The sequence below is a fragment of the Glandiceps talaboti genome, chromosome 10 (assembly GCF_964340395.1).
Source record: "Glandiceps talaboti chromosome 10, keGlaTala1.1, whole genome shotgun sequence".
NCBI classification, from domain to species: Eukaryota; Metazoa; Hemichordata; class Enteropneusta; family Spengelidae; genus Glandiceps; species Glandiceps talaboti.
The window spans coordinates 6257836-6285580 of NC_135558.1; the positions used below are offsets into that span (position 1 = coordinate 6257836).

General features: G+C 34.0%; 1 protein-coding gene across 1 annotated transcript in view; it reads left to right on the forward strand.

Annotated features, from left to right (window-relative positions):
* The window catches only part of LOC144441013 (rap guanine nucleotide exchange factor 1-like), a 58681-nt gene that overhangs the window by 16272 nt on the left and 14664 nt on the right, over nucleotides 1–27745 (forward strand). The window contains exons 2-5 of the mRNA XM_078130520.1: nucleotides 24643–24824; nucleotides 25521–25581; nucleotides 25897–26017; nucleotides 26293–26526. Of these exons, the coding sequence (XP_077986646.1) occupies nucleotides 24643–24824; nucleotides 25521–25581; nucleotides 25897–26017; nucleotides 26293–26526 (598 nt within the window). The remainder of the gene's footprint in view (nucleotides 1–24642; nucleotides 24825–25520; nucleotides 25582–25896; nucleotides 26018–26292; nucleotides 26527–27745) is intronic.

The window sequence follows — 27745 nt, forward strand, 5'->3', positions numbered from 1 at the left end:
GGATCATAAGAGATTGATGTGAACTTGATGAAGTCAAGCTTAAGATTATCATCAATTTTAACATGTTACTGCTATATTCATGAAAACAATTGGATTTAGTGAAAATAAAGTGTTTTTAGTGTTCAGGATAAATTGTGGATTTGTGATTGTTATATGAACTTGAGGGATGTCGAGTTAGATTATGTTACTGCATTGAAAACAGTTGGATTTAGTTCCGATGAAATCTTGTTAATATTTGGAATAAAATGTGGATATGTGATTGTTATATGAACTAGATAAAGTCTACACAGCTGCTGTATTCATGAAAACGATTGGATTTTGTTCAAATAAAGTCTTGTTAGTTTTCTTGATAAATTGTGGATAAAGTCAACTTGATGAAGTCTTGTTAGCTTACGTTTGTGCTGTATTCATGGACACAATTGGATTTAGTTCAAATGAAGTCATGCTAGTTTTCTTGATGACTGTAAATTGTACTAATCTCACCACTTGTGTTCAAGAAGTATTGAAATTACCTGGATAGTACTGGAAACTGATTTGATTATCTTCCACAAAGGGAAACCATTTGTATAAAATGAAATTTAAAATACTTTAATAATCCATGAATATTTACTAAAGAACCATGAATAATATACACATATAAAACAAGAGCTTGACTTGTGGAAAACAATAACCGTGATAAATTTAAAGGACTATCAAGATATACAGGCTAGCCAGCCATAGTCTACTCATTACAATCACTATGATCATCTCCACTGTATAGTCAAACTGGTTACTCTGGCACAAGATTCTGTGCTTACCCCCACCTCCTGGACAGTGATAGTTTACATACAATACACAGTAGCATGAATTGATCCCAGGGTATTGAAGCGTTGATATACATGTCTAAACAGCTGTACTAATCGAATAATGAACAGTTGTCTAAATGCAGTAACCAATTACAACTGGCTGTCAGTTTGTGATGGATTACTACTGACATACGCTGTTTGCCATTGCCTCAGTCAGAGGTTTAGCTAGATTTTCGGTGAAGTTTGTCAATTTGACTATACATGGAGAGGATAGCGATCATACAAAATGTCGACATGTATATGATTAGACTGAACAACAGTTACATACAATACACAGTGACATGAAGTGATCCCAAGACCTTCCCAACTACTACTATACAAATGTATAAACCAACAATTTGATGAAATAATACATTTGGCAATTGATAACCATTGGATTTGATAAACAATGTGTCATACATAGGGGGCATATGTGATCAGAATTATTATGTATAGATGCATATGTATTCTGTTATGTCATGGGACTCCAGCCAAGTATTGTATATACACAAAACACAGGATGTTTTCAAAAGCGTACATGGTAGGCGTTCAGTAGTGTACACTTGTACATATTTCCCTTGAACTGTCTACATGTATTTTTGTGAGACGGCAACATCTTGAAAGGCTCTATGAATGTTACATGTGGAGCAAAGTGGCCAGACTTGTGCTGCGTCACCATCTATTTGCATTCTCATCAATCAAATACAAGAAAGGTATGATTCATGGTAAAAGTAAGATCTCACATTACTTGGTTATAATTCTTAAGAATTGTGTAACTTCCTGTAAAGAGAAAAGCCATGAGTAAGTTTATAGTGCCCTTCTGTTCTTGAAATTAAAAAAAAATCATGTGATAATTTTGATAGCCGATATACTTTTGTTCAGCCCAGGTCAATGTGAGTTGATAAGAGGGTTCCTTTTAAAGTCACCTTTTCATGTCCATTTCTGTAATGAATATTCATCAATGAATATTCATCAGTAGTCATGAATATTCATGACTAACAATACCCTTTTCTGGTTTAATCATAGACTAGAGGGTTTCCCCTTCACTGTCTATGGTTTAATAGGGGTAAACTTATAGTCCAACATTTCTATATTGTGTTGTCAGTTTGTAAAATTAGTCAATATACATGAATAGTCAGGACTGACTAGTATTCGTGTGAGGTTGTGTGAAAAGTCTGATATGAATATTAAATAGATTGAAAACTATATATATGCAAATTGGTAATGTACTATACATACTAAATGACATAATTATCATGCAGATATCATAATAATGTATACATGTATTTTTATTTGTTTATTTATTCAATACAGCACAAAACCAGCTATGGAAACTGCTTCAAGGTTGCCATACAAAATAAAACAAATAAAGTGACGATTTCTTTAATGAAATTTAAATTATCGTAATGATTCTTGTCTAGTTTTGAGGGAAAACGCGAAAGTTTAAATGAAAAATAAATGACAAGCTTGCTGAACAGTAACTCTGCTACCATTACAGCAAAGATGCTATTTGTACAAAAAGATAAGCAGAGATGCCATAGCTTGAATTGGATGCAGTCACTTAAACAGAAACGCTTTTTATATCTTGTCCTTATCTGATAGTAAATCTCAAGTAACAGCAAGCGTGAGTTATTTCAGGTGGAAGGGATACAATATATGACACAAGTACGCAGTCTTAAGTGATTTGAACAAGTTGATTTGTGTCAGTTTTGCGCTCATTATCAGGTGTTTTAAAGTCAGTACAGGAGTCAGAGCTGTCAAGGGAAATGTTACAAAATGTCAAACCTGTTAAAAAGATAAATTTAGTGAATGTAAAGTAGGACGTGATGATGTATGTAGAGTTTAATGTGAAATTGATAGGACAAGATGACAAATTAGGTTATAATATGCCTTTGAACTCAGATTAAATTGTGAAAAAGGTGATGACTTCTTTTGAAAATGCTGACTTCGTTACATATGACTCAATTTTATTAATTTAATATGAAAGTAATTGCAGCAGGTCAAACCTCTATGTAACTTCTACTATAGGTGTTTATGATATTTCTAATTAAAAATCAGAAAATTACAATTTTGCTATAATAACTTAAATAATAAATATTATTTTTGCCCCATTGAAAATACACCAATCACGGACTGAAAACAATTCTGGCCTTCTAATTAACTGAATTACGTGTTTATTGGTTAGTGATAGGACTGTGTACACTGGCTTGATGTTTGTTTGTAAACAATACAAATAAACAGTCTATTTTTAAATTAATGAAATTGTTGTAGTTACAGCTAAAGGGACCTGTGCCTTGAAGTTCTAATAGTATAGTTAGATATTGTATTCTTTAGGGTTATATCTTCCTTAGTTCAGCCAAGGCAATTATGAGTGACATAAGGGGCCTTGTTACTACAAGTCAAAGACGAGGTGTGACAATTAAACCACCTTATGTCATGAGTATATTTTGATATGAGATGCTGAAGTGATTAGCGGTGGTGACCTCATTTGAAAATGACAACAGACTAAGAACTCCTTCATATATATTGAACTCCTACATCATCACGTCTTAAAGTAAAGTACATGTATGTCAATGACAGTATATTGGAATGATGCATGATGCATATTATCAACCTGTAATGTGCATATAAGGACCTTTGCTATCCTTTGAAAGATCTTTTATATTCCTTGCTGTAACATAACTATTGTGGAGGCCGCAAAAAGAGAAATCTTAACTCAGGGACAAAGTCTTCGGGGAATTTAAGATGTGTGAAGGTTTTTAACATTTCTTACATTTTTTGCAGCCCTGTAGTTATATTACAAGGATGATGTAAGTTACACATCAAGGGCACCTGGATATCTGACCAGCTGTGTTTAATACCCTGTCATACCGACAAACACGTTAAAGAGAAAACCTAGCTTAGTTTCTATTTTTACTGCCAGTGTTATTAGTTTATATTGTCATATATTTTCTGGGTTATTTTATTACCTTACATTTCTTGAATTGAGATTTAAAACACCAGGAAGTCGTGAACATGAATACTGAGGAGGAAAGTAACAGAAACAAATATATTTTACATGGGAATTACACAGTCTTGTTTCTCTGGAATGGAATCTTACATTTGAGCTTTTGTTGAAAATGTTGATAAAATGTCAAAATTTACTTGTGAAATGGTAAATGAGGGATTCAATATGTAAATCTAGTGTAGACTATGTTAAAGTTGGTTTATTTAATGGAAATTTAATTCAAACATCCTGTTAAGTCCTCAGAAATTCAGAAATCCAGATATAATCTTTAGATAAAATCACTTGATACATATATTAAAAAGCTGTTTTCTGCTGTGAAATCCAATGAAAATGTCCCAGAAAACAATTAACGTCATCAAAAATGCTTGCGTTCCTTGATTTACTGAAGTTACCTGAGATTAATAATACAAATCAGAGATAACAATGTACTTTCCTGTATTGGCATTTTTTCAGTGCAAGTCATGTCTATAAATTTTACATTAGATTTCAGGCCCATACGTACCTTGGATTACTTTTTCCAACAAAGTAACTGTGGTGGTATTATTGTTAATATGCATGGCACGAACACTGGGTGATTTATAGCACAGTAAAAGGAAGTTGCAAATTATTTTCAAACTGCAGACAGGTACCAGTTATATTTATAACCCTTACATTTTCAAATTTGAATTTATCCAGTTAATGTTTTAAAGTACTTGAAATATGAAAAGAAATGTTTTTTCAGTATTCAATTAAAAGAATGTTCACTTTAAATTAACACTTCTGCAAACCAGTGATGTTTGTTGATGGGGAAACTGAACAGTATATATATAGTGTACATGTATTTCAAAACAAAAGTGGGATAAGTTATGACTATGCTTCTTCAATGTAGCAAGCCTCTACCATGTTTCTGAGTGACCTTAATTAACATTATACATGCAGTGATACCTCAGTTGTTTGTAGTATTATCAAACATGCATATTTTGGAATTGGGTAAAAAATAGAAAATAACATAACCAAAACAAAAAGAAAAGTTAGATCAATCATAGCATTAGATTCTGTAGATGCAGCAAGTCATTTTGCATTTCTACATATACCCCTCAGTGGACTTCAAATGCAATAATTCCTTGGATTTTTGTATTATTGATTACATACATAATTTAAAGATGAATGGAGTGAAAATTTAACACAATTATGATATTACATAACTAGACTTTGTTATCATATCCCCAAGGGTTATTAGACATGTTTGAAATTAGAATATTGATTGGTTTTCATAATAAATCTTTCTTCATCTGGTTATTTGGGTAAGGTGCATGGCTACCAAAAAAAAGGAAGTTGTCCCTGAAGGAGAACAGATTAAAAATGAAATATTGGTAACTAAATGTTGTATTATGTAATACCAGGTCTCAGAATACATATTGATTATCCAACATGGGGTGTGTTTTGCAGTAAACTTTGATACTATTACCACTATGATATGGAGTTTAGTATGACAGAACCCCATGATGCATGAGTACAAGTTTGGCGTGCTCAGAGTGTTTGCACGAGTGTTTACATTGTTCTCAGTGGCAATACTTTCATGAGCATATAGCTAGTGAAAGTGCAACAGAAAACATTGCAGGAGTGCAAGCACAAGTGCAAATGCCCCTCCCCCCTCCCTCCTGAGTACCCACACTGGAACTCATAAGGAATAGGTTTCTGTAATTATTACATACCAGTATGATTTATCCGAAACAGCAAATTTCTGTAAAAATGATACTCTTCAATCGCGCACTTTTGTGTACAATGAATGATTTGTCCTAATTTGCATATCATTTGCATATTTGTAGGCAATAATGTTTTTGGTATTGCACTGCAGTGAAAATACCACTAGTACAGTGCACTCTAATACAGTGCAAGTAATCTCTCATACATATGTAATAAAGATTGTTATCTTTAGATGTGACAAAGATGTGGAATATGGAATTAAATGTTTGTCAAAAAGTTTGGTGAAATTCTGATCAGCAAAGAACAAAGTAAATTTTGGTACTGCTGTATACAGATTCCCATGAGTCTGGAGTGTAGAATATGTGACTTAAATTTTGATCAATATTTGGTGAAATTCTTATCAGTGATGAGCAAACAAATTTTATAATTTTTATCCCGCTGATTGGAATTTTTGGAGATATAGAATGTATAAACTTAAATTTTTATAAAAATGTTTGGAGAAATTCTGTTCGTGAAGGAACAGACATGTTTTATAATTTAGAGACAGACAATATTGTATGTGACAGCTGCTATACATGTAAATATAGATGACAGGTGGAAGTGCATACACTATCTGCATAATAGTGTACATGTTTTAATTAACTATAAACCCATGGGTAGTTTAGTCTTGTCACACTCCACAGTATAACAATGAATGTGCAGGTCAAAGTTCAAAGGTCAGAGTGAAGTAAATGGGGCATGCCTTTCCCAGGGTATAATATACAAGTAATAAAAAAACTGTCAAGGAAATCATTTTGTGACGTTATGATTAGGTTGAGCACATGTAGATCAGGGAATTCACTGTGATATTACAAATCTTGTACATGTTAGGGGGTCTAACAGTATTTCCAGATATAGATATATATATGTAATTTTGACTCCCTAACTTGAATGCAATTGTCTATTTATTTTACTATAGGTCCACTGTTTTACATTCTTGTAAATAAGATTGCAGGAATAGTATATATTATAAAATTGTGTAAAGAGATTTCTAATTTCAGATCTACATCATTTTGGTTCACTATATTTGGATGAAATATTACGGCATCATTACTGCAAAATTTTAGGAAAGTTCTGATTTAACTATTTTTCTGTAATAATTATAAAAAATATTGAAATGTGTTTCATCAACAAAAAGACTATAGTAATCAAGTGTGTTTTTGATATCATTTTGAAATTGAATTTTTTAGGGGTCGCTGAGCAAGTTTAGAATCAATATGTTTCTTAAATTCCCACTAGTCGTTAAAAACCCACACACAAACCTCTTTGCAGCAATGTTAAATGCTCTCTAAGGTATTGTCTAGTGATAGCTACATTATTAGTTGGCAAAAATGTACTTTGTTGTTTGTTGACAGTGAGTCATGCAAGTTTTTAATTTAGAACGAAAATGACAATACTTATCAGGATTCGCCTACACTAAAAAGTTGTTATCTCTGCCTAGGTCCTAATTACAGGAAAGAAAGATGCATTTATATGAAAGGTCTTGCCTTACGTGCATATGTCCTAATTAGTGGCCATAGTTGGGAACACTTTCATGGCCTCCCGGGATGTGTTATCTCTTATTTGTAAAGTTCATTCACATTTTATGTCGTTAGCTTTGCTATAATTTGAAAAACCTGGTATTCATGAGAACAAAAATATTATACCCTTCAATGTAAAAACAGCTGTCATGAATATTCAGTGTTCAACCATTGAATAATGTATTTCTGTTGACTCCCATGATGCAATAGCCCATAGCAAAGATACCGTATAAATGCACAAGATGATGTTTCTCTGTAATCGCAAGTAATTGTACATGATGTAAAAATCATCAAATGACACTGCAGAACCCATAGTTTTATGAAAATGTCTCTATTTTCCTGGAGTGGTATTCCCCTTTAATTTCATTCCGAATAATGAAAGACGCGGAAGTCTTAGAAATGGTATTACTTTGAAAATATGAAGATTAATATGAATATTTAAGAGATATGGATAAATATTCGTTATAAGTCATGTACCAACCTCCAGGGAGTCATAAAAGGTTTACTGCTTGGGGACCTCATAAATTATATTTTTAGAAGTATATGAAGATCTTTCAAGACTTATAATTGCCTCATTAATTTCCCTTTTGGCTGATTTGTCTCAACGTCTTTCCAGGGAATGAAATAAAGATGACGACAAAAAAGGTGTCACTGAATTTTAAATCTCTTCATGTCCAGCAAAGGGGTGCATCAAGCTGATTTTTTATCAGTTTTGGGTGTAATTATTTCTCCATAACGTGCCATACCAGTTAAATTCTTTGTTTGCCATCCACATGCGGGTAAGTTTTTCGGTAGATTTAGCAAAAACAAGCAAAATTCATTCTGCTCAAAATGTTGATATGGTATTCTATTGTAAATGGAAAACCTTACAGATATCCGCAGAATAACTACACTTATACGTCACCTGTGACCAATCTCGCATTCTGATTGGTCGAGAGCCCTGCAGATACACAGGCGTATTTTTCACCAACAGCCGTATTTTTGCTTGTTGTATCACGTGATCACTGCACGTCCCCTTGTAAACAAATCTAGCAGACAACTCGAGATACAGCTATAACCAGCATTTCCAATGCCAAATTTGTTGTCAACCGAACAAAATATCACCGTTGTATAAATTGTAACAAGTCTTTGAACTGTACTTTTCATGTTACAGGGAAAAAGCCAAAAATTCCACACAGAACGGCGAAAGTCCAGTGACGGCGAACTCGCGGTCGTCACGCGATCGTAAACATGAATTCCTAAATTTATGAAGGATATGAAAATTACCACCACAGAGGGTGCAGTTTTTGCCTAACTAGAACAAGAAAGCATATCACGAACATTTTTGTACATTTAATGGAATACAGTACGCAAAACAAAGACGCACTCATTTTTCAGCTGATGGTTATAAGTTTGAATATATCGCTGAGTGATATGCAAATAGTAAACATTACGTCATACTACTGAGCAAACGCGCACTCTGATTGGATGATAAAGTTAAGGCTGACGTGTAAACAACCGCATTGCAGTTATCGGAGTGGTGCATGATATTACGCTCAACAGTATAACGCGGAAGTGATTTTATTTTTTAATGAAACAGCATTTTTAGACATTCAAAAATAAATTCATCGTCGCAGGTGACGTATAAGTATGTTATTTGCCAAATACTGTTCCACATCTTGCTGCTCGAGTTAATTTTTCCGGTATAACGGCTCGCCTCCGGCTCTCCGTTATTACCGGAAAAATTACCTCTCGCAGCAAGATATGGAACGGTATTTGGCAAATAACATATACATATAATCTAAATAGTTGTTTAAGATAATCAAACTTTGGACCTTGACATTTATATTTCACCAGTCTAGTAAATTTAGGTACAAACAGAAAGTGAATCAACAGAAAAGTGAATTTTACATGACCTCCTAGCATTGTGGGTTTTCTTCTGTGTTTGTTTTCTTTCCTGTCTGCCTTGTAGGTTTTTTGGGAAATTCAAGGATGGCAAACAAAATATTTAATTGATGATGTCTAATATAAATTATAGTATTATAAATGTATTAGTGTAGTATTTCTTATTACTGAGGCATACGTAAAGTAACTTATAACCATTACTTCAATTTGCTATAGACAGAACTCAAATGTGATATTTAGGCATAACCGTATGAGTCCAGGGCTTGAAATTAACAGTAGTCCTGTGTCCACAGACTACCAATTCTTGTCATGGGGCTACCATAATTTGTAACTGGTAGCCTACTCGGGCGACCACTAATTATGTGAGGATGGAAGGTTATGGAGATAAAAGTATTTCAATAACACACATATTTCCAATTGAGGAACGCTGTTTTCAGTTCAGGAATATACGACTATTGGCCATCATCCTTGGGCTACCACTTTCTGAAATTGGTATCCTGCTAGGACTACTAAAGAAAACAGTTAATTTTTAGCCAGCCTTGATGATGCATAACGTGTCTACTATTATATGAAAGAACACCTATTTTAAATTTAATGTGCTTACAGTGCCAGAAAATAATGTTTGAAAGGCACGTATTGACAATAACATTATGCTAGAATAGTTTACTTGAGATTTTATGTAAGTATTTTCACCAAAGTCAAAAAACTGTATAAACTCTGCTTACATATATGTCTCTGTAACATAACATTATTTTGCCCAGGGTTGTAAGTTCATAGACATTCATTTTGTTGTGACAAATTCTTTATAAATTTTTAATACTCTGTTACATACACAAAGCCATACAAAATATTAATCTTCAAATGTTATCAAGTCATAATGACTTGCATGCAAAGTTTTTTTGTTTTGTTTTTTTTGTGCAAAAAATCTCTTTTCCGTAGAAATGTATGGATTATTTTAGATATTAAAGTGTTGGGTACTGTTTGGGTTAATATTGCAGAAGTTGAATTTGAACAAGTAATTCATTAGAAATAGAGTGATGACTTTTCAGGGACAGCAAAGTAGATGTATTTGAAGATGTTTGATATAGAAATTAGGCAGGCACAATGTGAGTAATGAAAACATCACACTGATTCATTTTTTCATAATTGGCCAATTTACCAACCCATTATGTTATGGTATTGTTGACATAAAGTTATTTTCATAATTCCATCATTAATGTTTATTTTCATATACATACTCTTAAAACAAACATAGATCATCTGATGTAGATAATTAGAGTGGTAACAATGTTCAAATCCAAAAAAGTTACTCAGGGCTTTAACGATGAGAATGAACCAGTTTGAAAGGTCATGAGATGACCCCAAGAGGTCAAGTTGGATTAGCTGTACATTGAAACATTCTTTAATGGTTGGCAGTAAATTATGATATACAATTTCATTGACTTGTCAACTTTTAAAATGTTTATGTGTAAATTCAGTGATAATAACAGAAGTTACAGAGTTGTATTGGAATTAAGGTGTGATATGATGATAAATCATGATGTTGTGTATGTGAAGTGGCATTCTTTACATACCAGTAGCCTATCAGTGTCTACAAAGTTCTTGATCTTGTACATGTTGTAGTAGGCGTTGTGTGCCTATACTTATATGGTGGCTTCCTCTTTTCATTACAAGTACAAGTTAGTAATAAATTAGTCCAGCGACACAGTTCTCAGGCTGGACGATGCTGTTTCATTAAAATACAAAAAATGGAAAAACGACAGCATATGAGTCTGACAGTGAATACAGCAAGTTGTGGGTGAGAATTTACATTAGATCTGTTAACTTTAAAACACCATATTGAAATGTCATAATATTATCACACCGTGTTATTATAAGCCTGTCTACTGGCTGAATCGTTGAGTGACTCATCTAGACACAGAATCACTTTCATGAAATAGTGAACTCGGAACAAGTGTAGCAGAGTCACCTATTCAGCCAGTATACACAGGCAGGATACAGTATATTCAGACTATACATGTGTTTTTTATTATTTACTATGTAAGAACATATGTACACAGTCACACTGAAATATTTGAATTATTTATTGAACTTTTCCTCTGAAGTTGGCATACATAAAGAATGACTATTTTATTTACTAGTGGAGTAGTTGATCTGGTTTCATCTGGAAAACACTTGTTACATAAAGGGCACTTTACTTGTGAGATATCTGCAAAATACAGTGTTATATAAAAAAAACTATCCTTCAAGATCTGTGTGGGGTTAGAGATGATTCAATATCATGTTGACATCCAGACTTGGCGTTAAAGTACTGCAGGTTTCAGTAGAGGAAAAATAATGGTCTAGGCAGATCAGAAGCTGTGAGACCTTTGTATGTTATTGGTCAACTACATTCTACTCAAAGGCCATCATATGGTATGCAGTGGAATTACCCGAAGGTTAAGGGTCAACATGTGGTACATGTACCTAACTGGGAATTACCCAAATGGTCCTCCGAGTCTTGTTGATCCTGTACACATTTCCTCTTGACCTACATTCTCATCAAATCTTTCAATATTTGTGATCATAGTCATCAGTTAATTGATAATTATGTAATCGGAAATGAAAATTTTACAATTCAATAATTGTCTTGTTCTCTCTGAACATTAGGTAATCAGGACGACAAACCCGCTCATGTAATTTCCGAGTTCCTTCCCACATGATGAAATGAAAATCATATTAAATCACATACTTCAGTACAAAATTTGTATCAAGATCGAAAGCCACCAAACCTCTTCACAGTAGTATCTATCTGTAGAGGATGTTATTAGTGAATGTTACTGATCCTGGGTCTTGAGCCCTTTAACAAAAATAATTCAAGAAAATACATTACAATATATGTACAATGGGCAGGGGGATTAGTGGGAGTGAGGATTGGATGCGAGTTGAAATTGGTTGGTAAAGGGGTATCGGGAATATTACCTAGTATAATTATTTGTTGTGTGCTCAGTACAAAAAAATGACATTCAATAAAATTGCAGGAAATAGTCACAGCATACTGTAATAATAATCAGAATCTTTATTTCTTAGAAAGCGCATTACATTAAAATAAATCACAGAACGCTGTACATGGAGATTAAAAACAACTGATGGTGTAATGTCCATATCAATGTTATCCGTCAATATGGAAATTAGCTTCTACTAAAATCATGAAGTGTTGTAACAAAGGCCTTGATGCTCAATGGTCATGGCTGAAAACTGCCAATGTTATAACTTGTGAAATATTTAAAGGAAAATGTGCACAATTGACAGCTGACAAAATGAAAATCCATCCCTATCCACACCAGAATGAAATAGAAGATTGATTGAAATTATATATACATTGGTGTAAAATCACTTTCTATTCCTACTGGGTACGGTTTTATAGAAATATGGAATTAGGTATATTTGGGTCAGAATGGATTTTATCGGGTTCAGCTGTCCCCATTAAATATTAAATTGGAAGTCTGTATTCAGTAACCAATTAACTTTGAATCTGATCAAAACCATTTCCCTTGTGATTCTGAACCTGTGCAGAAAACAAGTTGAAGTAATGTACCATCAGAAGAAAGATTTCCGTTCCGATTTGGTTTTTAGTAGGGATTGTTGTAACCATACCGGAACAGGATACAGTCTATAGGTTAACATTTTGTTTGAAAAGAAAGAATTCGTGAAGTCTTGTTGAATAGTGTCTTGTGTGTGTATGCTTTCACTTTCTATGAACTGAAAAGAAAGCGAACATTAAATCTCCCCGGTATCTCCCTAGAATCATTTTACAGGAGTACATTGCTTAGAGACCATCTGTACTGTGTATTTTACAGTCAGGAAGGCTATTTCATTGATTGGGCTATTGTGGCTGCCTTGAAGTTTGATACCTTTTGCACAAAATGAAATGGTCTAGAGAATAAAGATTTTTATTATGGCAGGGGGTCACACAGAAATTACAAGAGTGTCCTCTTTATTTATACATGTATTTTTAATACTTTTTAATTTGTTGAACACCTGCTGTAGCTGTCAGTTAGACAACAGGAAGGGAGGTTCATGGTACGGTTGTCTTGATACCATTTTTGCTTCACAGGAAGTGATGAGTAAGATTTCGATTATGTCAAGAAATTACAAGAGTTAATGTTATAAACTTATACACTAGTCTACTGGTACAGTGGTAGTGCTATCTGTGGTATCAAATCTCTAGAAGATTCGACACCACTGGTAGACCTAGACAACTCTCACAGAAAATGTTCCAGGAGAACAACTTTATAATTGGTGGCCTTGGAATCTGACAGGAGCATGTAGAGACAATCAGATATAATTAAAAGACAACCCATTAAAACAAGTCTTTATCAAACTCTTTAATCTTAATGTAATGAGAAGTGCTTAGTTAAAACAAACAAGGTATCAATTAGGAACTGTTTCTAGTGAAGGCTGCTTGTTTTACTCTGTAATGTATCTGTTCATGTAAATAGTAGGATCCATATCCAACCTGTACTTCCCAGTATGTTGTAAATAGTAGATGTAGATCCATATATTTCCTAGTATGTTGTAAATAGTAGACCCATATACAACCTGTACTTTCCCAGTATGTTGATTGTTGTAAATATTAGGACACATGTACATCCCAGTATGTTGTAAATAGTTTACACATACTGTCTATTTGGAATACAGGCTGCAAAATTTTGTATTAAGGAAGTTATTACTCTTGTTTTGAAAACTGAAAAAATTTGAAAAAACGAACAAAGAATAGGATAACCATGGTAACGTATACAACTGTGCCTTTTAGTCAACATGAGGAGACAAGACAATATTTCTTTCAATTTGGAAAAGGAAAACACTAAAACTATGAAAAACGTTACAGTTTCTGTATAACTGAATATTTAAGATGCGTGTAACCATATCGATATCAATAATCATTCTGGCAGGCCAGAGCACATATTTCTGGTGACGCAATGAAATAAGTACCTCTTGGCAGGTATGTTGATGACGGTGCCATAAAGAGGCCAATGGTTTACAACTTTGCATCAATATATACAATTGAGTTGTTCATGCAGCCAACAAAATGAAATGTAAACAAAACAGTATCTTTCCCATCATCAGTAGTGTAGACTCCAGGCTATGGATTAGCAAAGGTCCTTGTACATTTCAATGAGACTGAAATTGAAACATAGCCTTTTAGGGTGTTTCAGAAATTGTTTGACTGGTACAGTTTCTGTGTTCTGTATACAGACAAATCCATGTCTAAGGTCGTGTAGCATCAGACACAGTATGAAATTGAAACACTGGGTGATGGCATCATAAATAGTTTGAATGGTACGTACGGTTTCTGTGTTCAATGAACAGACATGTCCCTATCCAAGGACTTTGCTTAATAGATTCATCTAATATTTCTTGGCTTTTGACAGTAGTCCAGGAAGACCACACAGATGACAGACACAAATAATCATGAACCCTAAAAGTACACATACAATGTACAATGCAGGTGCTGTAATGCTTAATTATGCGAGAATGAATGTTCGTGGAAACTGGTTTCATACTTAGTAATGAAAATTTCTACTCACAGAGTCAAAAAATAAGTTTAGGGTTACCTTGGCTGTAATGTAGTGCTTAATATTTAATTTTAGTCTCCAAGTGTACAAATGAAATCAAAAGAATCCAAGCACAAACAAAATTATGGAAGATGGTTACGGGGGGGAAAAAGCAGTCATGTATTGGTTTTGTTTTGCTCCAATATAAATATGAAATGTTTCAGTTTCATTTTGAGTTTATGACGGGAAACATGTTACTCTCATTTGTACGATATAATTTATTTTACAACATAAATAATGCCAGCAAAACTGAAATGTGGGCTTTCATATTTGTACACCATAGCTTGTAAAGGACAACGCCACTCTACAAAATAAACATTTACATAAACTATGGGCTCTGGAAAGTCATTTCATGATGTTACATCATCTACAATTTGCGATTTCAGAGAAACGTCAAGTTGATTACTTGCCTTTACATATTTATAGGGTATCTTTGCTATGGGCTGTTGCATCATGGGAGTCAGCAGAAGTGATGTATTCAATGGTTGAACACTGAATATTCATGAGTACTGAATGCCTATATCCTGCAGTGTAAAACATCTCTTGCGAATATTCATTGTGCAACCATGAATTTATTATTTCTGCTGACTTCCATCTTGCGTTGAGAAATCTATCATCTATAATATAATAAACTTGTTATAATTATACAGATCCTGTGAAATGAATATGTATAGAAGTTGATTTAACAAAACTGAATATGACACTGAAATCTAAAATTACAGGAATGTCAGTTACATGTAGAGGAAGAGACAAACATGCCTGTGAATTTGACATATGGTATATATCCATTTTATTTTGTGAACAATTACATGTAACCTGGATATAGTACAATGTTTATATTACATTCTTGTAACTATCATTGTGGGTTAATGGACTATACAGACAGACTTGGATAAAAAAATGTTATTCCTAGACTGTACATGTATATATATCTGTGGTGTGATGTTAATGTGCTTGACATAACTGGAATACCAATCATCAGTCCATAGTTTTGCCTGTCTACTGGCTGGATCTGTGACTCTGCTATATTTGCTGGATCTATGACTATGATACACACATGTACACTCGCAGGATATGTGACTCCGCTACACTCACTCCATCACTACCTGGAGAATGAATTATTGGATAGTGCAGTGAGCAGTGTAGCAGAGTCACAGTACCATTGAATAGAGAAGCTAGTCCATCGTCAAATTGTTGCACTTATTACACATTCAGTAGAGTCGAGGTTGTCTACAATATAATTACATGTACATCGCACTGCTGGTTTCATTTAATACTGAGGGCATGAATTCTTAGCTACTGAATGTGTGTGCGTATATATTTATTGGCCATACTGTAAATTATGTATCTTAGCAATTTTGTGTTAAATAAACTATGCAATTACACTAATATATGCAATACTATGCTGCACTATATTGACTCCTGCTTCATTTGAAAACGATCAAACTAAAAGTGGTATTTTCTGCTAAAAACACGAGTGGAAAACAGAAACAAGAGATATTTGGTAAAACTTGCATATCTTTCCATACCCTGCACTTTAATTTGGCGAGGAATCCCTGTAAAATACCTTGGGAATTCTTTTTAGCAGCTTAATTGTTGCCTTTATCGAAAACACTGATAGGGAACAAGCAATCTGGTAAAATGACTAGGTACTGCAATTAGATTTTACCTAGTACTTTAATACATGTACCTGAACAAAAAGATTGGCAGGAAACCCTGGTAAAATGACTTATAAAATTCAGGCAGACTTGACCTACTTACTACCCTTTCATAAACAGCGGTAGGAAACCAGGTAAATAATGACTGGGGAAGTCAGGTAGATTTTACCTACTTTATCCTTAATAAAAACAACTTTCCATCCTTAATGAAAAAAAAACACTGGGAGAGAACCCTGTGTAACATAACTAGTAAACTCAAGGAGATTATATACATATTGTTATGCGTACTGGTAGGAACACTTGTATAATGACTATGTGGAACTCAGGTAGATTATATACATATTGATATACACTTTTACCAAAACACTGGTAGGGAACCCTGGTGTAATGACTATGTGGAACTCAGGTAGATTATGTACATATTACTATACTTACTGGTAGGGAACTCTGGTGAAATGACTATGTGGAACTCAGGTAGATTATGTACATATTGCTATTCTTACTGGTAGGGAACTCTGGTGAAATGACTATGTGGAACTCAGGTACATATTACCTTTCTATTTTAATATCACTTGTTGTAAGAAAAACACTGGTAGGTAACCGTCGGAAAATGGCAATTTTGATCTTTGGTAGGAAACAAAAACACTGCCTGAGTGTGTACCATAGTAGTGATGCATGTAAACTTAACATCCTTTTAGCTAGATCTGTTTCTGTAATCAGCTGTAGAACAGGATGTACTGATGTAATAGTGTCAGAACTGAACATAAATATACCACAATGTGACATTGCCGGATTTCCTCAAATTCCTGTGTTGCTATTTTTACCACTTAATTGCAGGAATGAAGTACATTGTGTGTCAAGATCGTTTTGTGTGTCTATTTATTTACATCATCCTATTTAGAACTTATTAATATTATCATCTGTCTTTCCTTGAATTTGTGCATACATATAATGACTAAAGTAGCCTATGTGTATAATTAATGATATTGGAAGCTCAACTTTTTTCTTAGCTACTTGTTCAATAGACTGCAAGATATGTTGTGTCGTTCCACTCTCACCAGCCTCCTCTTACCAATGTGTGAGGGCGCCTCGTGACAGCGTACCTTACAGACTACTTGTACAATGCATTCCAAGAAATTTATAATAAATAACCACTTTCACACCTTGATGGTAGTTGTACAGGACTTTTTACTCAAGTATACACGTCGTCACACAGTAGGGTAATGTCGTATCTGCTATAATTGTATAGCAGAATATACGATGCGTATCTGACGCAATTATGTATACAAAAATGTATTTGTACAGGTATGTTGTATATGTTGTATGTATAATTATGAACATATGTAGCATAAAATGGAAAGGACATGCACAAACATGTACGCATACACACACACACACACACACACACACACACACACACACATGTACACACATGTTGCCATTGAAAAAATGATCACATGTTTTGGTAACGGTTAGTTTGTATACATTTAAGTCTAGATGCTATCCATATACTTCAGATCTCAAGATCTTTCTCAGAGATTTGAAGCCACAGATAGCCTTTAGACTAATATACAGACGAAATATCTCATTTCACATGTGTATGTGCACAATGGATTGTATTCAAATTTTGTACATGAAGTAGTCAACCAGAAGTCCAGCCTCCTTGGTTTTATTCTGTGTTACTGTGTTATACTCAAATGTTGGAATGTATGAATGGACTCAAACATATTGCATATTCAGTATTCAAAATTGAAACCACATAGATTTGTAAATTCATACCCTGTAGGGTTTTGTCCTATTAAAAAGCAGTGTGATAGTGTCCTTTTTGATTGCAGCATTCTATTGGTATGATGTGTGGTGCCATATGGCAAAGCCATTACATGAATGTCATGCATCTAGAGAACAGCTGTACCTTGCCCTTGGAAAATCAAATCAAATCAAAATATATGAATAACCAGCCAAGCATGTAAATTGAACCATGTAAAATCACCATGATATATGTATCAAAATCAGTCTTCAATATTATACAGTTTGCAGTATGATATGCAAGTATTTTGGGATAACAGAGGTCCAGAGATTTAATATATGTGATACCTAAATAATGGTAACCATATAGTTTCACTAATTATTCAACAATTATGCAAATCAATATGCAAATTACAATGTTAGTCATATGTAAATTATTATGCAAATTTTGTCAATTACTTATAAAATGACATTGTATCCATTAGTGGTCAATATTATCCATAGGTGGTGTTACAGTAGGGATAAGTTCTTAAATATTGAGCAAAAGCTTCGCCATGTTAAAACTGTACAAGTTTGTAACTTCGGTATCATTTTTTGATCAGACAACCACAGTCTATTCACCGAAAACTTAATATACCAATAATCAGACATTGTACATAGTAATCAGTGGTCCATCATATCCATTAGTATTGTAATAACAGGTTTAAATTGTGATCAACGTTGAGGGCGCTGATTTTTTTGGGTGTGAACCCCCAAAATATATTTGATTTGATATACTGTGTATAGACGTACCAAAAATCTTTTTACCCACAGGCAATGCAATACTAATCTCTGTGTAAGATATTACAAGTACATGTAAGTTATTGTACCTAAAAATAACATTCTAGTTGCAGCTAGTGCAGAACCATCACTCTTTTAAATTGAACCCAGGAAATAAAAATAGAGAAGGAGAAGGCTTTAATCATAACCTTTTGACAGGAAAAACATTAACTGGTGATAGATAAAGGAAATTTTCACTTTCAGTGGGAGTCCCTAGATACACTTTATCATCTTGTATCAGGCTCTAAGATTATTGCAAATGGAAAACTGTCTCCTAAGAAATTTATGATGTCAAAGTTACAGCCTTTGAAATACAAATGTTAGCAGTACAGGTGTTTATGTTGTGTGCCATCTCGTCTTTAAGTTTGTGTGACAATTGAAATGAAATTGGACAAGTCGGTATAGTGTCTCCTAATGTATTAAACCTTTGCCAACCTTTAAGCATCTCCTACTTTCAACAGATCTTTCACTAGATTAAAGCTGCGACACAGATGTTGTAAGCTTTTTTTAAGGCTTCAAGGCTTTTTTTGGTTCTCTACTGTAATTACATTGTATCTTGTTTCTACATTCCACCTTACATGTATTTCAGCTGCATTCACCATCGTTTACATTCATTTCATTATCATATAGACCTTTCCTAATTTTGAGTGGCATTCAGCTAGTCACTCAATCATATAGACCTTTCCTAACTTTGAGCTGCATTCCCCTAGTCACTCATGTAGACCTTTCCTAACTTTTTGATACATTTAGTCACCCATATAGACCTTTCCTAAATATGTGCTGCATTCAATCACTCATATAGACCTTTCCTAGATATGTGCTGCATTCAAATAGTTTCATAATAGACCTTTCCTAGTTTTGTGCTTCATGCAAACCTTTTCTGACTGCAGTTATTCATCACATTGTAAATTTTTCAACAGACCTTCACTATACATGTACACATCTTCCTAAATTCTCCAACAGACCTTTCTCACTCGATATCGAGTTCACTCATCTTTTCCAATATACCTTAGTACTTCATTTCACGCAGTTTATCTAATAGATCCTGTCCAGTCATGCTTCACCACACAAGTACTGATTCAAATAATCTACTAGAAACAAATTTATAGATGACAACATACATATAGCTTGAGGCAAGAGACTGTACATTTTATCATCTCAAAGCAACGTATGAAATAAATTTTAGTTTCAGGCAACAGACTGTACATACATATTTAACATCAATTCTAGGCATAAAACAAATTTGGAGATTAAACTCTGCTGTAGGCAACAGACTGTAAAATTAGCATCTAAAGCTGAATGTAATACTTAGATCAATGGGTATTTTATCTGTATAATTACATTATGACTACCTGTACATGTAGATCCAATTTGTTATGTATCCTTTGCTATGACTAATCAAGACACGTTTACAGACATTCGTTGGGTGTACATGTGTTATATAAATTGTAATCATGTTAATATGCAAGTCAGTGACCGACCAAAGTCTGATTAAGAGAAATATTTTGAACAACTTTTACGTACACGTGTACAGTAAAACGATTTATTGTGAGAAATATTTTCATTCGGATTATTTTCAACTGAAAATAAACCAGAAGAAATATTTTTAGCATGGATTGCTATGCCAAAGTACACTATTAAAGCTTCACTTTGTTCATTCATGACTCATACTTCTATTTTCAAGTTGAATTTTCTTTTTTTCTTTTTAAAGCTCACATTACCTTTGTATATTTAAAGCATTGGAATTTGAATACAAGTCTGAGAGAATGTATCAGATATACACCACTGACTTTTAAATGTTATTCCCCAATATTTATTTTCCATTCAGCCAAGGAAAAAATGAGTGACCTAAGGGGGCTTGTCACTAAGAATCGCCAAACAAGTATCCCTAGGTCAAGTGTATTTTCCAGAAAATACTCATGACCACCTAAAGGGTTGCCACTTCAAGTCGCCAAACAAGGGGTGACAAAGCCCCCTTAGGTCACTCATATTTTCCATGGCTGAATGAAGAAAAATATTGGGGAATAACATCCAAATATAGTTAGGGAGCAGACTTTAAAAAGTGCATGATGTGATTATACATACTAGATATAAATAGCTTAGAAGAAGCTCAGGTGTACAGGGATGAAATGGGAATTTAGTTTGAATTATCAAACTGGCAATAATTAACGATAGGATACTACAGTATGTTATATTTAGTGTACGGACAAATTAGTAAATTGATTTTCATTACTTAATATAGGTCACATATAGGAAGAGAAGAGGGCTTATATTTTTAGGATTTTTGAAGTGTACATGGGAACACCAGTTTGTAAAAATGTACCATCATGTCTTTGATATGACTGGTATACCTTGTATTTTGTATATATTCCACTGAGTATTATAGTACAGTCTAGGGAGAACCTACCACTTCAAAATTCTCACATGAATTGAGTTTTTCATATCATGAAATCAGCTGTAAAAGGAAACACTTTGATGTACCCGATGCAGTGAAAGCACAGCAACAGTCAATTTATATTACAAAATACACCATCCATGTCATGTTTTATTGCATTCTGTTGTCGTAAAATGTTGATGATAGTGAGATTAGTTTACTATATTTTAACTCTATCCAGGGAGATTCAACTGTATTTTGTGCTCATCTGTAGTAGAACTGTGTCTTATCAGAGGCTATATTTTATCTTGTTGTCATGTAATTTTACCTCTATCTAGTCACTTGGACATGAGGGGAATTAGAACTATAGAGTTCAGAAATTGGATTCTTGACTCAATTCTCAGTTCATTTGAATACTGATGAGATCATCCAAATAAGTATGTCAGGTCAAGAACATACAGTGTCACGTACATTACCGTTCCCACTTGTGGTTTTGTAGTTTACAGCCTATGTATGTGGGTATTTCCACAGATTTGACTTTCCACTCAAGTACACTAAAAGCGACAGAAATGAAAGTGAATTCCAAATCCTGTATACCCATTACCTGTATACTACATGTACTTGACATTAGATGGCTCTATTTTCATAATATACAATGTACTTGTGCTGATTCAGGGATTACAACTTTTTGTCAAAACCTACTATACCAGGACTAGTGGAAATTGAAATCCACTCTTGGAAATCTACTAGTCCTCATTTAGTTTCTTATAAAGTCTGTTTATGTACATATATCATATTTCACTCAGGACTGTATATAGTAAAATGTAAGTTTGATCTTAGGCAAGGGCAAAACGTCACGACGTATCTCACAGTCTAAATGTAGGTTTGATCTTTCTATAAATAGCAATGCTTCAAGATATGACTATTACACAGGCTAGAAGTTACATGATTACACTCTTGTGGTACCAGTATATGTTTTTGTAACAATGGTAGACCAGCTAAAGTAATACATTGATATTGTCAGGTGATAGTTACCAGTATTACTATCTCACTCCACAAGTGATTACTAGTTCGCAATTTGTCTATTTGACTACGTGGAGAGAGATAGAGATTGTAGAAAGTGGGCCTCAACCCACACATATAGTTTCTAGACTAAAGTGACACCAAGTGTTGGAATACAGTTTCAAAATCTGAGACTGTGTCTATACATACATAGGTGTAGTACTTTCAAGGTGGTGATCTGACTCTTGTAAATTGTCAAAATGTAGGTATGATCCATTTAATAGCAATACATGTACCAGTTCAGGTTATTAGACTCTATTACTTGTTGATTGGTACATAGGTTTTGAATTAATGTCTGCTCCAGGTGCTATGATTGGTTCCACTTTTACAATCTCACATCTTTACAAGTGATGATAGGTGGGTAAAATAGCCTCATTTTGTTGAATCTGTGCAGGCTTCAGATTACAAGTGGGTGAAATTTGTCAATTTTACAGAATAAAGTACAAATGCATGTAGTCAGTGCTATCGTGTACCACTAGAAACCTATATTACATTGCCAATTAAGCTGTATTTTCTATCTCACATCCAAATGATGGTTGGGTAGGTGGATAAAGAGTAGCTTCATTCTTGTCATATAGAATCTCTCCAAACTATGAGTAGGTTATTTATCAATTTTACAGAATAAAGTATACAAATGCAAGAATTCAGTGCCATGTCACACCTGCATTGTCAATTAAATCAAATTTTATGTCTCCCATCTTTATAGTATAGTTGATGGATAAATACCAGTATGTAGGTAAAAAGCAGCTTACTAGGGGTTTACTAGACTGTAAGAGTAAGATACATCGTACTGCCCCTCACTTCCCCCCTCCTCCCCTCCTCCCCCCCTCTCGGTTGACCGATGTGTAAGGGCGTCCCATCACGGCATACCTTACAGAGTAGGGTTTACTTGTCAGTTTGGCAGAAAGTACAAATGTGTATATTCAGTGCCATCCCACCATAAACCTACATTATTGTCTAGTCTATATTTTATTATAATCTCAGCATTCTACATGTATATGAAGTAATCATGACATGAGCAGCAGTATAATTTGGAATATCTTTTTATGAGACACTAGGAGTCTTGTCGTCTGTCATATCAAATGTGGTGCCAGCAGACCTAGTCTTGTGTAGTTACTCTTGTCAATTTGACAAACTATAGTGTGTTAAAATCAACTTGTGACGTACAGTTATCAATAATTCAGTCGTACTTGAGTCATTTATGCCATTGTGAATGATGGAACTTTAATAGTCATGTAAAAGTACTGCTTCTCATTTTAAGAAATATCACGTTTTTTTACTTCTGAGAAATTAGTAAAAATTGACTTCACCTTTTCTGATTAGAGGTTATTGTCAAACTGCTAATTTAATTTGTGTTGGATATTGTCTAGATTTGGTAATTGAAAAGTAAGGATGTATAATTGGATGACTGTTACCATGGTAACTAACTAGTTAAATGTCTTGTTTCTAAGACTTTTGAATTGTGAGATGTGTGTAAGGTTGACATGTTGGTATTTTATACACATCACTGATTTTGATGTTAGGGCAGCAAGTAGATTAAAATATACCTGTTTTCCCAGGTATCGGTATTTTGCCGGGGTTCTCTACACAAAAACATTGTAGTACAGTATAGGGTATAATATCATTGAAAATGCAAAGAAAAAATGCAATGTTTACCTGATCTCCCTACCACATGCACACACACAAACACATGTTCTTAAAACATATTTAATCATCGAAAGACAACAAATTCCTTACTACAGCTATTAAAAAAAAAAACATTCTTGAGAAATACACAATCATGAAAATGAACATCTTGCATACGCTCTAGGTATGATTGGGTCTCGACTTTTGTATACCTTGTTCGGTTCATTCAAGACCTTTGCTCAAATCACTTTTTGTAGTAGTCTGATGTAAACCATACAATGTCAGGTGAAGACATGGTAATTTGTCCACGGTCTAAAGAAGTATGGTTTGAAAACTGACATTTCAGTAATGACCTGTCTCAATATCTGGTTATGTATGTATATCACATACTCACCAACCAAAACATGTCAGGATAGGTATGCAACTCATAAAATCTAATATTGGGGGTTTTCTGTACTAAGACTCTTTGATTAAAGAGCCCATTTACAAATGTATTGGAAACAGTTGTGTTATCTTGTATCGTTGACAAACCATAGACCCTTCATGAAGGGTGATTGGGTCTTGACTTTTGTATATCTTGTTAGGGTCAAGACCTTTGCTCTAATAACTTTGTGTAGTAGTCTCAAATCACTTTGTGTAGTAGTCTGATGGGTCTATCGACAAACTAACCCATTATTACTCTCAAGACCTGGTTTCAAGTTCTTTTTATTTGTTGGTCATACGATAGTTGGAGTAGTCCTTGTGTCCAACGAACTCTAAGACTCTTGACTAAAAACGTCTTATTTCATTCTTTTTTCCAGATTCTCCGCAAAAATCCAAGTCCAAGAAGACGGGAACATTGAAGAGGACATTCAAGAAACTATTTCCTGGATCTCCTCAGACCCGTCAGAAACATGACCGTAATTTGAGTCAAAGTTATACAGATGTGGATGGAATTGAAAGAGGTGATAACAAACCATTGATTGAAGATGCCAGTACAAAGGTAAGCAACCACCTGTCAACAAATGTAATTTTGGATATTATGTTATGTTACAGTATAGACAGTAGAGATGACATCATTCTTGAATAGCATCAATGGGATTAATTTCAGAATGGGATGCCAAACGACTTGTCTTGATCAGCTGATAGTTTTCCTTTGATGTTTGTCGCAGTCGCGCGTCCTTTTCTTCTCCACTGTCTATGGTTCAAGTTGTAGATTTTTTGTAATAGATGACTAAACTAAGAAGCTGTGAGCATTTACAAGCATTATGTATCTCCAAAAATAGGATAAAAAGTGTTTTTCATGTCTAATGAAAAAGTCAAGAAATGGCTGATAGTGTGAAGGATATTTTACCTCTAGTATGCAACTTAGGTTATATAAGCATGACATTGTAGTGATCATCCTTGGCTAGGGTGAATTGAAATCACTTTCCTTTGTGTGTTGTGTGTGCCTATGTTTGTGTTTGTGCATGTTATATATGTATGTATGTATGTATGTATGTATGTATGTATGTATGTATGTATGTATGTATGTATGTATGTATGTATGTATGTATGTATGTTTGTATATATATGTGTGTGTGTGTGTGCGCGTGTGTGTGTGTGTTTGTGTGGGGGGGGAGATGTATGTCTGTGTCTTGCAAAGTGAAATGTAGGATTAGAATAACAACATTTTCAATGATCTATTCATCGTTTTCAGAATATTGACAAGCTGAAGAAACAACAAGATCATGTGTGTTGTGCTGTAAATTGGTTTAAACGTGAGTAGAGTTCCATAATTTGTGACTTGACATTTACTACTGGTATAATAATATAGAAAACAATATTAACTGCATTGCCAGTTATTTCTATGATTTGTATACTAAATTGATCATGTGATACAACACAACTAAAATATAGGAGTACACCCCCTGATGATGCTGACGAGACATAAGTGAAAATTTTGGATTCACTTCCAAGAAGTGTTTTGACTGTACGAGTCGAAATATTCATTAATTACTTTCAAAAAAGTATTGTTAAAAAAAAAATAACTTTGATTTGGAAATTTTAAATGTTGATTATTTTTGGTTTTACAGACACTGTTGACAAGAATACTCTTGTCATGTTAGAAAAATCGGCCAGTGAAGTACTGAAAGCTATCTCTGATTTGTTCAATCAGTTGAGTCAGCTTAGTATTTGCCCATTTCAGGAACAAAGGTAAGAATGCACCAATTGGAGACCCAAATACTGTCACATGATATGTATTTGGCATATGATTGGCAGATAGTTTTAAAAACATGAATAATTAATCAGTTCAATATTTTTGCCCATATTTGGAATGGAAAAGTTTGGAATATTCCAAATGGAGATATAAATAGTATCATGTGATACAAAATAAGAAGTATGATTGGCTGATAGGTTTAAAATGCATGAATAAACTATTGGGATTCCAAATGATATCTAATTTTTTTTTTCTTTTTTCACCTCGATAGCTCTACCTTGATGTCAAGTCATAACCAAGTGTACCAAAGTCTTGCCAAGTTGATACGTTGGGCAGATAAATTATTGATTCATGGACCATCAGGCAATGAGAATAGTAAGATAGATGACGTTACATCAGCTGTATGTGAGGGCATCAGAGAACTAGTGCGTTTATCGATTGAAAAGTTGAAAGATAAAGAGGCACGGAAAGCTGTCACATCCCCTAATACTTTAAAAGTGGATAGGTAAGACATGATGGTATCATTTTCAGACATAAGAAAGGACTATGTAGATATCTCTCAATATGCTTTCCATTCGTTGATTATGTGGTCCTTTAAATGAAAGTCGTGTTCACCTGTTGCTGGTTCCAAGATGCAATGTGTGCCTTCCCCTACAATACCATGTAAGTGCAAATAGTTGTGCACACACTCCTCGGAGGAATGGTTGTCACCTGACCTTAATACCCTGTGTAAATTATTTGTTTTATTGCTGCAGTATAGTCATCACACTACTGAAAAATAATCTCTATCCTTTCATTATGAAACTTATTGCAAATTAATGTAATAAAGAAGAAAAAAAAAAAAAGACCGCCATGCAGTGCATTTTGGAACTGGAATATTGACTATATGGATATACTGAGTACAAGATCTTGAGGATATGAGATGTGATTTCACTTTCAATATAATGTGTATACCCATGAAAGGCCTCACTGCTGTCAGACGTGTTATGGAAATACATTCCAGTAATTGATTATTGTCATGTTGATTTTAAACTTTAACAATCATAAATAAATGGTATTCGGAGAATGGCTTGAATGAAGAGCAACCTGTTTGTAAAGTTCACTTTTTAGGAAAGTCCTTCAGGTAGCCATTATATGCAGGTTTGCATATTGTATTTCAGAACTAAATATGTGTAATGCTAATCATGAAGCATGGATTTGCATACTAATAAGCTAATTTGCATAATGCAAATCAAAATTAGAGTTGATTGGAATGTCACATATGTTAACAATGAAAAAAAGAACTTATACATGTACTACCCAGATGTAGTTTACTGACAAATTAATCATGTAATCTAGTTATATAGACTATCGTAGTAGAATAATCATATAGATATGCGTGAATAAGCTGGTCAATGAACCTTTCCAGTAAAGTATGCCCTCTAGAGTTAAAGTAGATTGAATAGATGAAAATATTGGCTGAACATGATCAGTATGTTAATTGATATAGTAGGAATCATACCAAGTAACTTTTTGATCTGTAAGAACAATGAACAGTAGTGAAATTCTTATAAACATTGTAATGGCATATTACCTATATGGAATATATTCATAACTCAAGTGATATACCAATTGATAGAAAATTACTGCACACTTCTCCCATGTAAAGTAAGAGCACTCAGGCACACAAAGTGGAAGTCATTCCATATGCATCATACTCCTATCATACCACTAGAGGGCAGACT